This window comes from Protopterus annectens, chromosome 4.part0 (assembly GCF_019279795.1).
Source record: "Protopterus annectens isolate FY-2018-M chromosome 4.part0, PAN1.0, whole genome shotgun sequence".
NCBI lineage: Eukaryota > Metazoa > Chordata > Ceratodontiformes > Protopteridae > Protopterus > Protopterus annectens.
Window position 1 is genome coordinate 62,730,861 of NC_056733.1, and position 15,137 is coordinate 62,745,997.

At 35.5% G+C, this 15,137-nt stretch overlaps 1 protein-coding gene and 1 long non-coding RNA gene across 2 annotated transcripts in view; one reads left to right on the plus strand and one right to left on the minus strand.

Moving 5' to 3' along the window:
- The window catches only part of COPRS (coordinator of PRMT5 and differentiation stimulator), a gene marked incomplete in the record, with an annotated part of 169,640 nt that extends 156,819 nt beyond the window's left edge, over positions 1 to 12,821 (plus strand). Inside the window, 1 exon segment of the mRNA XM_044068092.1 lies at positions 11,575 to 12,821. Coding sequence (XP_043924027.1) covers positions 11,575 to 11,744 — 170 coding nt within the window.
- Positions 12,399 to 13,060, minus strand: LOC122799190. The gene is made up of 2 exons (XR_006364436.1): positions 12,512 to 13,060; positions 12,399 to 12,480 (listed from the first exon to the last, which is right to left on the minus strand). It is a non-coding gene; the product is annotated as an uncharacterized LOC122799190 (long non-coding RNA).
- Positions 13,061 to 15,137: the final 2,077 nt, after the last annotated feature.

A 15,137-nucleotide genomic window follows, 5' to 3' on the forward strand; every position in this document is an offset into this window, starting at 1 on the left:
TTCTAAATATAAATCTAGTCCTAAAATATATAATCGTCATATAAGGTGAAGCAGTCTGCTGAATTTAGATATTAAAGACAGGATTTAATAACATAGGCTTTTGTATAATAACACTACTGTCTTAACTTGTCATAAGTGACTTACACTACATTGAACATCAAGGGGAAGCATGATGATTTTGTTAGATAAGTAAATATGTATAACAAGTAGAGTAATTGCTTTAACTTGAATTGTAGTTGTTGTAACCCATCTTGACCATATATAATACTTATGCGGTTACCAAGGTAACTAATGTTTTATACATGACATCAAACTGACAAAGTTGTTCAAGGGAAACAGTAAAAACCTGAACTAGGAATGTCACAGAATGTAACATTCACATTCTGAACAAATAGTATTAAATTGACAATAATCACTCAGTTTAACATTTACTGATTGTAACATGTTGCCATTTAAATCTTAAAACTTTCAGTATATGCCACAAAATAGAACTTGTAATCATTAATCACAGTAAGCGAATTTGTTGTTTTTAACCTATAATTTTTCTCATTTTATAATAAGAAATGACATATGAAAATCCTTGTGTGTAGGAAATGGAGGGAAGAGGGATGCACTGATAATTAAAATGCAATAACTTTAATCACTGTCCACATAAAACAAACGTGATGCTTTAAGTAAGTTAGCAACAGAGTGATTACTTAAATGCTGGCAAACAATGATGGCAAACAATGAAATATAACTTCTGATTTATCCATTGTGTTATCAACATTAGGTATAAATATTGTTACCATCTATTTATGTTAAACATTAGGTATAAATCTTGTTACCATCTATTTATATTAAGTAGTAAGTTTTGAAAGACTTCATCAGTAAGGGTGAATGTTAAATAACTGTGTGCTATACTCTTGAAGTTTTATATATGATATATCCTACTTTATTATGATTGAATTGCTTGCCATCTATCTTTCATGTAAGTATTAATTGCTTCTACAATAAGTAGACGTTTATATTGTACTAGAATTCTGTCTAATCTACAGTAGTACTATATCTGTTCAAAATAATATAAATATTGCTTATTCCTATTAAAAATATTCTCCATATGATAATTCAATTTATGGAACTCAGGTGTTCTGGATTGTCAAGGTATGAATGATAATCTGATGAGTTTAGCTTTATCCATCAGATTAGGATTGATTTTCATTTCATGGCTAGTGTGGCTCTTAGTTTCATTAACATGTATTAATTTAAATTTGATATTTCACAAAAACATTTTTAGTATGCCTGACCAAAACATGTCTTTATTGGTAAACACTCAAAAGTTTAAAACTTATAATTTCCTTTAAAATCTCAAGCATATACTGTATCGTTATCAGAAGAAAATGTTTAATAGTCACAATAAAACAAAAAATACATAGTCTAAATAACCTAAGATGGATTTAACTTTATTATTTTTAAATACCAATGGCTTAAACATTCCTAACAAGAAATCAAATCTACTGAAATATTTAAAACTGAGCAAAGCATAAATTGTCTTCCTTCAAGAAACTTAATTTCAAAACAAATTACAATTACAAATGGAATCCTAAGGAATATATGATATTGGCTCAATCTACTTATAAGATAAAGACAGAAGGGGTAACAATTTTATGGAAAACAAATTTGATTAACCCAGAAATCATTTATAAGTATGAAGATAAAGAAGGCCTTATGACATTAGTAATAGTTATTTAATAACAGAATATAGACCCCAGCCAATCTGTACAGAATATGGACCCTAGCCAATCTGTACCGGTTCACAGGAACTGTTAAAAAAAAACAAAAAAAAAAAACTTAGATTTCATTTCCAATAATTATAAAGGCAACTTAATATTAGGAGGAGATTTTAACTGTATATTTAATATTTCTGAAACTACAAATAAAAGACTGCTGTGTGCATTTGCTGTATCAAAAGCTTTAAACAAGTAGGTAGAATCATTTCATCTTGTAGAGACTTTCAAATTTAAATAAGGTAAATCTTTGTTGTTTTCCCATCAAGATCACAGATTCGGTATGCAAACTAGAATAGATAAAATATTTGCTGTCCATGACTTGCGCTCTAAAATCATTAATTTCTCAATCACTCCCTGCCCCTTTTCAGACCACAATTCATTGGTACTAAAACTTCAAAATGGGTACAAACCATTAATCTTTAACTCCAGAATTCCAGCATATATGACTAAAATTAGAGTTCACACCCTGGTTATTATCTGAATTACAATTCTTCTTGGATATTAATTACACCACAGAGATAAATAAAATAACTCATTAAAAGCTTTCATATGTGGTAAAACCCTCACTTGATATAAAAAAAAATCAGACAGTGGGATTCTGAATTATTAGATCTAAAAAACAAGTAATCTCTGTGGTATCACTGACGTCTCAAAACAACCCACTAAAGTGTAGTGGGTCTAAAAACAAAACGGTGTAAGAAACTTCTCTGTGTGGAAGATTTTCAGTCCATATATTTCTAGTTAATCACTGTATATTAATCAGATCAGACAATAGTAGTAGAAATAGCTTAACGAAACGCCAAGTCAAAAAGTAATAATAGAAAATATATAATTCTACAGTATTACTAAGTATTCGAAAGTAATCCAAGCAAGACAGGCAGTCTGGGTGATCTGATTAATATCCAGTGATTAACTAGAAATATATGGACTGAAAATCTTCCACACAAGTTTCTTACACTGTTTTGAATTATTAGATCTACAATCCAAACTTTTATCAGTAAAAGCTGAAAAAAATCAAAATCACTTGGAGATGAAAAAGAAAGTAGAAGTATTAAACAATAAATACAACAAAATTCAACAAATACAACTAGTTTAGCTTTAGAAAAACTAAAATAATACCTTGGCCACTTCTCCCAAATATCTACATAATTTATCCACAAGAACCAAAATACAATCAAAAGCTAATAACATTAAAAGTATCTTTCCCTGAAAAGAAGGGGAAAAATGTCTCCAATATAGGTGACATTCTTGATGCCTATAGAAATCACAATATGGAACATTTCCAAAAAGAAAATCTACATCTTGGTCAATTAAATCTAGATGAAAAATGTTCTAATATTAAAAAAAATGGAAAAATTAAAACTAGATCTGCAAGCACCCATATCCTACAAAGAAATTATAGATACAATAAAAGAGGTTAAACATAATAAAGCTCCAGATATAGATGGCATAATTATGGAAATAAACTTTTGCCTTCAAAGATACTATCCCTTTTCCATAAAACTCTATTAGAAATTCAGTCACAAGCTTTAATACTACCCTTTTGGAGAATTTCTTTAATCATACCAATCCTAAAGGAAAACAAATCCCCAAACCTGTGTACCTCATATAGACCTATATCATTATTAAATAATGACTATAAGATATTTATGGGAATATTAACTAATAGAATGAAAATACCACTGTCCAAAACAATAAATAATGATCAAACTGGTTTTATATATCATAGTCACACACATGACAATAATAAAAGGATAATTTCTCTTATAGATTATGTTAATAAAGAAAATAAAACACTGATAATTGGCTTAGATATAGAGAAAGCCTTTGATTCCTTAAATTGGGACTATTTATTCAAAATCCTAATGCTATTTGAATTTCTTGCATCCTTTGTTCATCTCCTAAAGAATATATATACAAATAATTTAGCATATGTCAAGTTAGGTCCTTTTACCTCTGAATCTATACATATAAAAAAGGCACTAAACAAGGATGTCCCATGTCACCGATTCTATTTGCTCTGGCTATTGAAATATTGGCAGATTCACTTTGTAACATATAAAAATCAAAGGGATAGATGTTTATGAACAATTCTAAAGTAATGCTGTTTGCTGATGACATATTACTAACACTAATACAAAAGAGACATTAGAAGAATTAGATGTATTAGTTGACAAATTTCACATGACTTCAGAACTCCATTTCAGTAAATCAAAATATTTATTTTTAAATAAAAAAAGAGAACTGCAGACTAAAGGGTATCACATCACAGGGAAACAAGAATCCACCTTAAAATATGTAGGAATTGAGTTATGCAAGGATAATAATGAATTAGTCTCAAAAAACTACAATGATATCACCAATACAATTAAAATCTCTCCTGGAAAAATGGAACAAAATAATAACATTTGAAGATGGACTACAGTTAATAAAAATGTTTTTTTTCTGCCCAAGATCCTATATATAGCCCTGGCAATCCAACTGTTACCAGAAAGGAATATACTTTAAAGAAATAAATTCATGCCTAATAAAAAATTTTATGGTTTTCCAAAAGAAACCGAATAGCTTTAACTCGCCATATCAGACCATGGAAACAGGGAGGATTAAACTTTCCAGGTATAGAAACATATATAAAAGCAGCAATATCTAAAACACTCTCAGATTGGATAAGTCCAAATTACTGTGCAAATTGGAAATAATTACTAACAGTAATATCAATAAATGAATTTGATTTACAAAAAAAAATCAAATAGATAAAAACAATTTGCCATGGCACAGATTTTATGTATTAGTATGCAATATAACATAACTAAACCCACTAAAACTTATATGATTAATTATTGCATTGACTCCTTTAGGAAATTTATTAATGCAAATCTAGATTTAAAAATCTGGTTTGATCTTTTAACACCATTTATAGTCTCAAAGAACTTTCCACATAAAATATATAGAGAAATTTATTAATTCCTGGGAACAGAAAGGATTTGTTTGTTGATCTCCAATGTATCAAAGAACTAAACGTTTTAGATATGCAAGTAATAAAAACAACATACAAAATTCCACAACAGGACTGGCTAACTTTACAGAGTATTCTGTCATATTCGCAAGATTTAAGTAAAATAATTAACAAATTCTTCATTTAAAGAAATACCTAAATTTACAAAATACATATATGAAATCATATATAATGACTTTGACATGGGAGACTGTTTCAAAATTTTACAAAATATTGATAAACTATAAAACAGCACTCAAAACCTCATACTGGAAATATATAACAAAAGGACACTCAATACATTTAACTGAAGATATTAAGACAAATAGCTTATCGATAAAATATACATCTTTTACACAATACTGGAAATATGCATCTTTTACACAATACTGGAAAGTTTTTAATTGGAAACGCTTGCACAGAGCAACTCCAGACAGAATCAATAAAATTAGTTCTACCATAAAAAGAATATGTTGGAGATTTGAGCAAGTACACAATGCAGATTGGAACTGCATTTTCTTTGATTGTGTTAAAATTAAGCCATTTTGGAATATTAACTTTCTACAAGCTTTATTTAATGAATCATTTTATTTACCTAAAGCTCTTGTATTATTAAATGTGAATGAAGGTCCTCATTTGAATAGGGCAAACATGTATCTAGTATGGACTATACTTGCAATTTCAAGGAAGTGTATAACAAGAAGATGGAATACAAACAATACCAGCTTTGGAAGTCTTCTGAAGACCACAGCATTATTGGAAATTAAAATTAAAGAACTAAGAATTTATCCAAAGCCATTTATCAACAACCCTTGGGGAAAACTCTTCTTGATACTATACAATAATTGATCAGACACTCTGGTAATGGATTGGACATGCTTATAAAGTAACTGTGTACATTAAGATCTGTTATAGTGTCAGGCTAATGTAAATAGCGGACATAGTTGTTTAAGATGTTATGTATAAATACTATGGAATTCATTCAAATGTATTTGAAAAAAAAAAACATTTTTGAGAAAAAAAAGATAATTAATGAAGTTAAATTTTCCACTCCCGACTGATTGCTGCCACTCCGCCTTTATCATCCCATGTGATATGTGGTGAACCTTGGGTCTGTGTGCTGTAACATTTTTCTCATTTTGTTGTACTGTACTTTAAATGTACACTGTACTGTTGTGGTGTTCTCCAAGACACATTTGTTGCCTGCACTGTTTATATAGTAGATTTCCCCTGACAATAGTTGCATCACTTTTGCTGCATTTGCTACTAAACTAACGCTCATTTCTTTTGCTAAAAGTCATGTTTTAATTGATTTCATATATAGTGTCTGCCCTTATTCCTTTATTCCTAGGTTGGTCTCTTTTTGATGCGAGACATTGATCTTGTGGCGTGAGATTTTTTGACACCCGATCTTGTGGGTGGGCTAGAGATTTTTTTGACACCCTTTCACCTAATGTAAGAAATTACAGGTGCTTTATATCTGCAGAAGTCTTGCCACTTGGTATCTGCATCATTTGTTTTTCTTGTTGATACCTTGATTTTTTTGAATCAGTTTAGTCTTTATCATTTTATTGTCAGATTCATCCTTTTAGGACACTCCAAATTGGCCCTAGGTGTGAGTGTGTGCCTTCTGTGGAAGGTTGGGCGCCGGGCTGGCAACTTGACACCGTAAAACTCCACTGCCAATCGTGAGTGGACAGGTGATCCTCTCAACCCCTAACTGGGAAAAGCCAAAATAAGAAGAAGATTTCACATCACTTAGAAATCCTGTGATGAAACAGAGCATGCATCCACCAAGAAATTCAGTACAGCAGCTGAAAGGAAGGCAAAAACTTTTTTCTGTTTTGTCTGTAAAAGAAATTGAAAGAGGTAAAAACAAAATAAAACATATCTGTCTGCTCACTACCACATTCAGAATTCAAGTTGGACAGATTTTTAAATACAGTTGCTGGCAGACACCAGGGGTAAGATAAGCCATGCAAGCATGGGTAGAACCTTATCAGAAAGAAGGGGGGAACCCTTCCAGAGGTCATCACAGTAGTTGGCCACATTAGCAGGCATAAGTTTTAAAAAGGGTGATTCTTGTGGCTAAGTCTTAAATAACATTGTATCTGTTTTCTGCAACTCTTGCCACCTCAGACTTCTGTGTTTAGGTTCCTTCTTTCCACATAAATGACATGATGCTGTTTGACTGTAGGCTGGTCAGATTCATTTGGTGCATTTATGTTTGCCACAGTAAGTGCCTTTGCATCTTTTGCCTGGTTTGGCTTCCCCTGTACTGCCTGTGATGAGCAGCTTACAGAACGTGGAGTCTCTGGCATCTGTCTGTAGTCATCATTCACCTCTTTGGTCAGAGAGGTAGTATGCTTAAGATACTGGTGTCTTTATGAGTGATACAATAGGGTGAGCAGGATCATTGAGAACATTTGCCATTTCACAGCTTTATTTCCATTTTTGAACTTTTGGGGATCCCAAGAGTTAACTTTTCCTGTTTATAGCTTACTTATGATTATGCATGATTTGATTGGGGTGAAGTTTAGGAGAGCAGACCATGGAGTAGGACAAATAAAAGGAGCTGAAGAGGTATTGCTTGCCCATCACTTCTTCATTCATAGGTGATAAAGGAAAAGAAGGATAAGATACTCTTCAGTGCTACAGAGATTTCTTCCTGCAGGGCTTGCTCATCTTTCTTTAGCAAGAAAAAAAAAAAAAAAAAAGTAGCTCTGTATCCCAGATGGAATACACTCCTTCATCCAGTAGCCCTGTATTTGAAAATCTGAGACTCATTCTTTCTCTCGGCAGTCTGTTGCAATGATTCATCCTTTTGAGAATCTGTTTTTCTGTTGGATAGTAACAAACGAGATGATTAATTTTTACTTTGGGAAGGCTTTTTTTATAATTTGAACTAGGTGCTTAATATTTTAATAGCTATATTTGCAAGTGCCTTTTGAAAGTCTGAAAACCATAATTATAATCCTTGGAAGAGAATTTACATGTAGAAAGGGGGATTGTATGCTAATTCTAATATTTGCAGTACCTGGGAGTATTCCTACTGCTCCAAGGTGTAGTGTTACTGAAGTTAATATGTATAAGTAGCAGAGATGTGAGGTTAAAAGGTGAAATGCTTCACTGCTCGATTTATTATATTGGGAAAACAAATAGGCGTCTTAAAGACAGAAGAGGTGAGCATTTGTTAGGTGTAAGAAATCACAAAATGACTAATGCCTTAAGTAGGCATATAATGGAATATGATGATCACACATTTAAGTTCTTAGTAATACAACAAATAGTTAAAGATATGAAAGGGAGAGTACTAGATGTGCCTCTTGGATATATGTGAATTAAAATGGCAGTTGCGTTTAAATGCAACTCAACATCCAGGTATCAATGAGAATATTAGCATAGCTAGTGTGTTAAAATTTAAAAAATATTTTAGGTTGATGTTTTATGTAGTGTATATTGTCAGCATTGTATTTAAATGGTGGGATTTTTTAAAATGGTTGGATTGTACTGTAATTATTTGTAATTTATTGCAATATGTTATGGGTAATTAATTAGTTGTTTTAATTAATTTTAATTGCCAAAATTGCCAGATGGTTAGAATTTCTTTGAGGCCATTCAAAAAAATCATTGTTCATGGCTTTTGTCGGCAGGGTAGGGAAGGGCTGAGGGCTGCAAAAGTGGTTGTACTTTGGGGAGGTCTGGTCCTTTGTTTTTATTTTGGGTTGTGGCTCTCTGCTTCTAAACCAGTACTAGCAGAGTATGTTTATGTTGGAAGGCAAAGTATGTATTTTTGTTATGTGTTGTTTTTGTTCTTTATTTATGATATTGGTACAGTACATGTGGTTTGCACATGTACATAACATATTTAACCGTGTTCTTGTAGATAAGAAAATGCATGCTCCATGGCTTTGAAAAAATAATCCTCCCTTAACAAGGCTTTTGCTTCATTAAGCTGCTGCAGTTTCTTATTGTCAGTACTTGCAGTCCAAATCTGGAGACCCCCCCCCCCCTGCATCCACTGTCATTGCATGGAAGACTTATTTAACCTGACAGCTTCCTTTAGAATTAGTGTCGACCAGTGGCTCCCACATATACCACTATAACAAGGGGTGGGAGGTTGTCATAATGGTTAAGGTGTTTACCTTATAGATGCAAGGTTCAGGGTTTAATTCTCACATGGGGGAATTGGTTAGGCTTAAAATGGCCCACAAGGGTAATTAGCCCAATACTAATCTGTAAATCTGTAAAACAATAGATTAGGGAATGTCAAGAACTACACTGAGCAGGAGGAAATTAGATGGATTATTAGAATGCATTCTGACAAAGGGAAAGGCCTGAATGATAGAATTACTCTCAAGCCATTTCTTAGAGATAGACCATTAAGACACACCAATAAATTATAACTCGATTCCAATATTAGTTTAAACAGACAATAGATTGTGTATATATTTTATAGACTGATATAGATGATATATTCAATGGCACTCAATGATTTTGAATCACAATGGATGTTTATGCATATATATTTGCATTTTTTATATTTCTATATACATTTTTAGTGTATATTTATTTTTATTATATACATGCATTTCAATAAGATAAGAGTATAATGCAATGGCCATTAATTAAATGTGAATTAAATGCATATGAAATTATTGTATTTATTATTATTTTTAGTTTTATTATATATATGGATTTTAACTAGCTATGTACGTAATGTAATGGCTATTAAGTGAAATGCATGAGTGTTTTAATGAAATTCATTATTTATATGATTAGATATGCTATGTAAAATATGTAGATCGCAATGAAATGTGCTATAGACATAGAATAAAAAGTATTAGGAAATGCATATATTGACATCATTTGTTGAAAAAAGGTTATGTATCTTTAAGGTTAATTTTTGGCGCCTTTTTGACTATTTAAATGATTGTTAAGATATCTATAGTCATTTGTCTTAAGAAGGGTATGTTACTACCCGAAAGCGCTCACAAAAAAGCTTTTATACTGTTCTGTTTTTTATATTAATGGAATAAAAAGTAAATATCGTTGGAAATGGTCGTGGTGGTCTTTGAAAGTGCAGTAAAGGAAGACTTATTTAACCCTGACAGCTTCCTTTAGAATTTGTGTCGACCAGTGGCTCCCACATATACCACTATGACAAGGGGTGGGAGGTTGTCATAATGGTTAAGGTGTTTACCTTATAGATGCAAGGTTCAGGGTTTGATTCTCACATGGGGTAATTGGCAAGGCTTAAAATGGCCCACAAGGGCAGTTAACCTAATACTAATCTGTAAACCTAACCAGCACTGACTGTGTTTGAGTTGCACCAACACACTTCTTCCTGCTGAGTTTGTGAATAGGTTTCATTTGGACTTTACATATCCTGCCTTTCCTGTTGTGAGAGGGAGAGACTCTTCCAAAAGAACTGGAAGTCGTACTCTATATACGCATGATAGACATTCCCAGGACACCTTCAGTACATGTTTGAGTTTCCTAGATTTGTCTCACAAGAAAATTATTTTACATTTCAGCACCTCTTGAGTGTCCAAAACTGTCATATCTGATTGCACAGCTTCATTGTCTTTCACTTACATTTGGCTCAAGGTGCTTTAGTACCAGTTACACTTAGGAGCAGCCTTGGGTTTGATCATAGTGTTTATTATGAGTGCTTCATGCGTTGTACGGAGAGATCCAGTAAAGTTAACTTGTCAGGTTCACATTAGACATCCTGTTCCTCCCAGTTGTACTCCTGTAGGTGTCTTCGTTATTCTGTGCTTGAGCAGTGAAGTCTACCATAGCAGTGAAGTTTGCATAGTCAGTAGATGATACCCCATCAGGTAGCACACCAGTGGCTTTCAGGAAAGCATATTCTCCAAGTAGCTGTTACATATGTATTCATAAACACAGTTTTCTCTTCGATACTTGCAGTCAAATTGAGTTGATACTTTTTTTCTAGGAGCCAATACCTGAAATGCATAATTGCCTAGTTGGGTACTTGTATCTCTCCACTTCCCTGCAGTGGATTTTATGGTGCTCTTCCAAAGAAGGAGAGAGACCACCCCCTAATAGAGAAGACCAATTCCTTGGGCTAATATTTGTGTTGAGGTAGAAGCTTATCTTATGTGAATCGGCCTCCTCCACATCTCTCTTGCTTCTTCCCCTCTTACCAAGAGGCTTGCAATGATCCACCTGTTAAGGTAATGCTTTGGAAGTGTTTTTTCCTTCTGAAATTTAATGTTTGAGGCCTTCAGAGATTTTGTGTTAATGTGTGTGTGCATGCAGTTTTTTGTACACTAATTCTGATTTGTGTTGGTTGTATCGATTTGACATTCCATTGTTGGTCATGCATTTGTCAAGGAACTGATTTCTAAAAGTACACAATGATAACATAATTTTTCTCAGCTGTAGTACTCATACCATGTTACTTGTCTCCACTGTAAAATATCTGTAGTATGACAAACTGTGTAGATAGTAAAGGCACCCAGAAAGAGGGAGCAAATGTGTAGATGCAGCTTAAGGAACACATTGAAAGTATGATTTACTTAGGGTCATACTGAGTACCAATAAGAATGATGTAATACAGCATTGTCTGCATTATTGTACCCTAGGGATAAGGAAGAACTGGCTGGATTGTAGCAGTGTGCTGTTAATTTCTTATGAAACTGCAACCGTTCTGACTGTAGTAAACTGATTTGGCATTAATTACAATTGATCTTTAAAAACTTTTGATGATTATTTTGTGAAAGTACTTTTTTAAAAAGTTCTGTGCTTGGAAATAGCTAAAGAGCTCTCCATATGTTGCAGATCATGATGACATTGTCAGAACTGGCCCAGAAACGACTGTTCGCTCGCTCCCTTATGCATGGCGAGAAGGTACAGACTACAATCCTAGCTATCATCACGTTGCCCCAATGTACAGGATTCTTGAACAGTCCATACCTGAGACCGGACAGTTTGAAGATGCTGATGGCTAACAGCCACACCTACTCAATTCACATCCTTTGTATGGCACTCAGTTTTTGTTTTGGGCTGCATGAGTCTGTAGTAAGGTGTTAGAAACTATTACCTGCCATATTTGATGCATATTCGGAGTGGGTATGTACAGGAAGCATTGTTGCTGAGGAGAAGCACAGCAGTGATGTCTGTGTGCAGAATTTATGGTGGCATCTGCTGATCCTGAAAAAATGGATTTTAAGGGTAACTAACGCATGATGTATACACCTTTTTGGAGTACATGTTTGGGTTACAGTTTGCTTTTGCTGTGAAAAGGGCAGAAAAATGAAGGTGATCTACTCTATTTAATTTGCTACATACTGTAAGTTGGTCATTGTAGATAACTTGATGCATGAACATAATCAGTTTAGCGTTCTGTTTCAGTCAAGGCAAAGGCAGAGTAATTATTTGTAAGCTTAGTATTTGAGACTTCCCTTAAGTTAGTATTTAGCTTAAGAATGTTGAACTTCCCTTTTACCATCCAGATTATACATAAGAATGGTTTGTGCGTGTTCTGTTTGTTAACTTATGGCATGCATGATGTGCAGATGCTTTGCATGAGCGGACAGGTGATCCACTGGAGCAACCCCTAAGCGGGAAAATCCGAGAAGAAGAAGAATTCCATAAGGGCCTGCTTGTTAGGTTTTTTTTTTTTTTTTTATTATTATGCAAGAGGCAACATCCTGCTTATATGATGTTTTTGTATCTTGAACTGTACTGTCTTCATCTTACTGCATTTTACTCAAACCTGTTGCTTTTAAAGAGGCCCTTCCTTAATGTTCCACTTCATAGTGCAAAATGTTGTAGTAAACCAACTGTCCTTCATTGTTTTTATAACCAGTATAGATAGAGTATGACTACATATGTTTGTGTACATGTTATCGTAAATATTGTGACAAATGCTGCTGAATTAAGTGATACTTTTTTTATTTTTTTTTTTACGCATTCCAGCTTTGTATTTTGTAGTTCTTCTTGGATTAAGGTTATAGAACCTGGCTTTTAAAATGTCAGACCAAGTGGTGTTTACCTTAATTAAGAAATTAAAAGAGGCTCTGTTATTTTGTGTGTTAAGTAAAATTGTAGGATCTGATGTTATCCATGTCACTATTCCTCGATCTTAGATTTGACTTTGGATTTGAGCTGGTAACTTTGCAGACAGCTTCTAGGTTCTAGCTCCTCCAACTCCCATGATCCCTTGTTGCCCTCTAACACCTCAGATCTCTTTTGTTGCGATCAGCAACAGACATAGGTTTTTTTGGCTCTCCTCCTGTATGGGATAAGTAGTATTATTTTTCAAATTTTTTCCTTTATACAGATGTCCTTCAAGGATGCATCTGCAGTCCTAACAAATGGGTTGTCCTGGCCTCAGGCAGCCCTTCGGTCGGCCGGATTCCAAAGTCTGGGTCTGGCCTCGGCTGATGTCGCACTTCACCCGACGTCATAGCTGCAGTTCAGCGGGTATAAAGGCATCAACCGACGCCATTTTCCTCAGTCTTTCTTGCCGCGTGGCGCCCGAAGCAGAAGCTGTTCTCATGTGCCGGTTGGTCAGAACCAGAGATTGCTACTACCGAAGACTTCTAAAAAGCTAAGTACCCCGTTGGGGACTCTTTCTTGCCTCAGCCGATGTCAGAAAAAGTGAATAACTGTTTAACTTGTGGGAAACAAATACCTCATAAAGATTTCCACTCTTACTGCCTACCTTGTTTAGGCCCAGGCCACGACGTAGCAGCTTGTCTAGCCTGTGCTTCCTTCAACCTACGAACACTTAGACGTCGGTCGGAGTTTGCAGAGGAGTTTTTCGGCTCCGCTTTTGCTTATATCATGCCGTCGGAGACTCCGACTTCACATTTAGCTAAAAAGCGTAAGGAAAAGGACCGACACTCGCGGTCCGCGGTTTTGACTGAAACCGCGGTTAAGCCAACCGCGAGTGTCTCTGTTTAGGCTGAAGCCGAGTCCGCGGTTCTTCCTTCGGCCGAAAACATGCCTCCTTCTACCAAGGCCTCTTCTAGCATGGCTGAATCTACTACGGCAAATCCACCTGCTCTTACAGTAACTCAGGATTTATCAGATACTATCCCCTTAGATGTATCTACTCCTGCACGTGGAGCTGCTAGGCCCCCTGCATCCATGTCAATTAAGGCTTTTGCCAGGGCTAAAGCAGCCAAATCTTCTAAGGCCGTGCCTGCTAAAGCCCCCCCTCACAGGCCTAGCTCCAGTACTCAAATGCTTAGTCTAGCAGAGGATCTCATTTCTTTGATCAGGGGAACCCAGTCTCACCCTGACGGGGCCTCTCACCCACCTCCAGAGAAGAGGCTTAGAGCAGAGCCCCCTGAGCCAGTTTCTTCAGATTATTCCTCTGATGATTCAGAAAATACTAATCCTCCAGAGGGCCCTTATTCTCCATATGAGGACTCTGATGCAGAGGATTCCATACCTTCTGCCTCTCCTCCTGAGGAATTTTCTTTTGGGGAAACCTTGCATGCTATGAGGGAACAATTTCAATGGCAGGGCCAGGATTTTTCAGACTCTAGGAAAAGGCTTAGGACCTTTTTACATTTACCACAGCATAGGCCTTTAGCTATTCCTCCAGTACTTACAGTTGTGGATGATGCGTTTAATGATGCTTGTACTGCCCCTGACTCACTGCCTCCGGCCCCTGCTAAGCCCGACAGATACTACAGGGTTCCCGACACACATTATCATTTGTATAAGGCTCCTATTGCAGATCCTGAAACTATTTCACAGGGCCCCAAAGCTGTTGCAGCTGCCTCTGCCAAAAACCCCCTCCCCTCTGAAAGAGAATCTAGGGCATTGGAGAGATGGGGTAAAAAAGTTTATCTCTTTCGGCTAGGGCCTTAAACTGTCAATTCCACATGATTCAGTACCAGGAATTTCTGTTAGATCAGCTAACTAAAAAACTGTCCTCGCCTGAACCTTTAGACCGTAAGTCCCTTCAGGATTTGGTGCATAACACTCAGCAGGTCAGTAATCATTCCTTAAAATGCGGCTATGATGCACTGGAGGCTTCCTTTAGATCAGCTATGACTGGTACAGTGATCAGAAGGCATGCATGGTTAAAAGAGCAATCCTTACCAGACCATGTAAAGTCAAGGCTACTAGATGCTCCCATGGAAAAGCACAGTTTGTTTGGTTCCCCTGCACAGCAAGTGTTGAAGGTGGAAGAAAAAGCTAAATCTGTCCAGACAGTCAAGGATTTCTTACAGGTCCAGCCTCCGAGGTTTAGTAGGAACTGGCCTTCCAAGAATTGGTCCTTTCCAGACAGCACCAGAGCACAGAGAGGCAGAAATAGACGCCCTAGAGGCAGAGGTCAATCCAGAGGTGCCTACAGGGGACGTCAGCGGCAGCCTAACAGC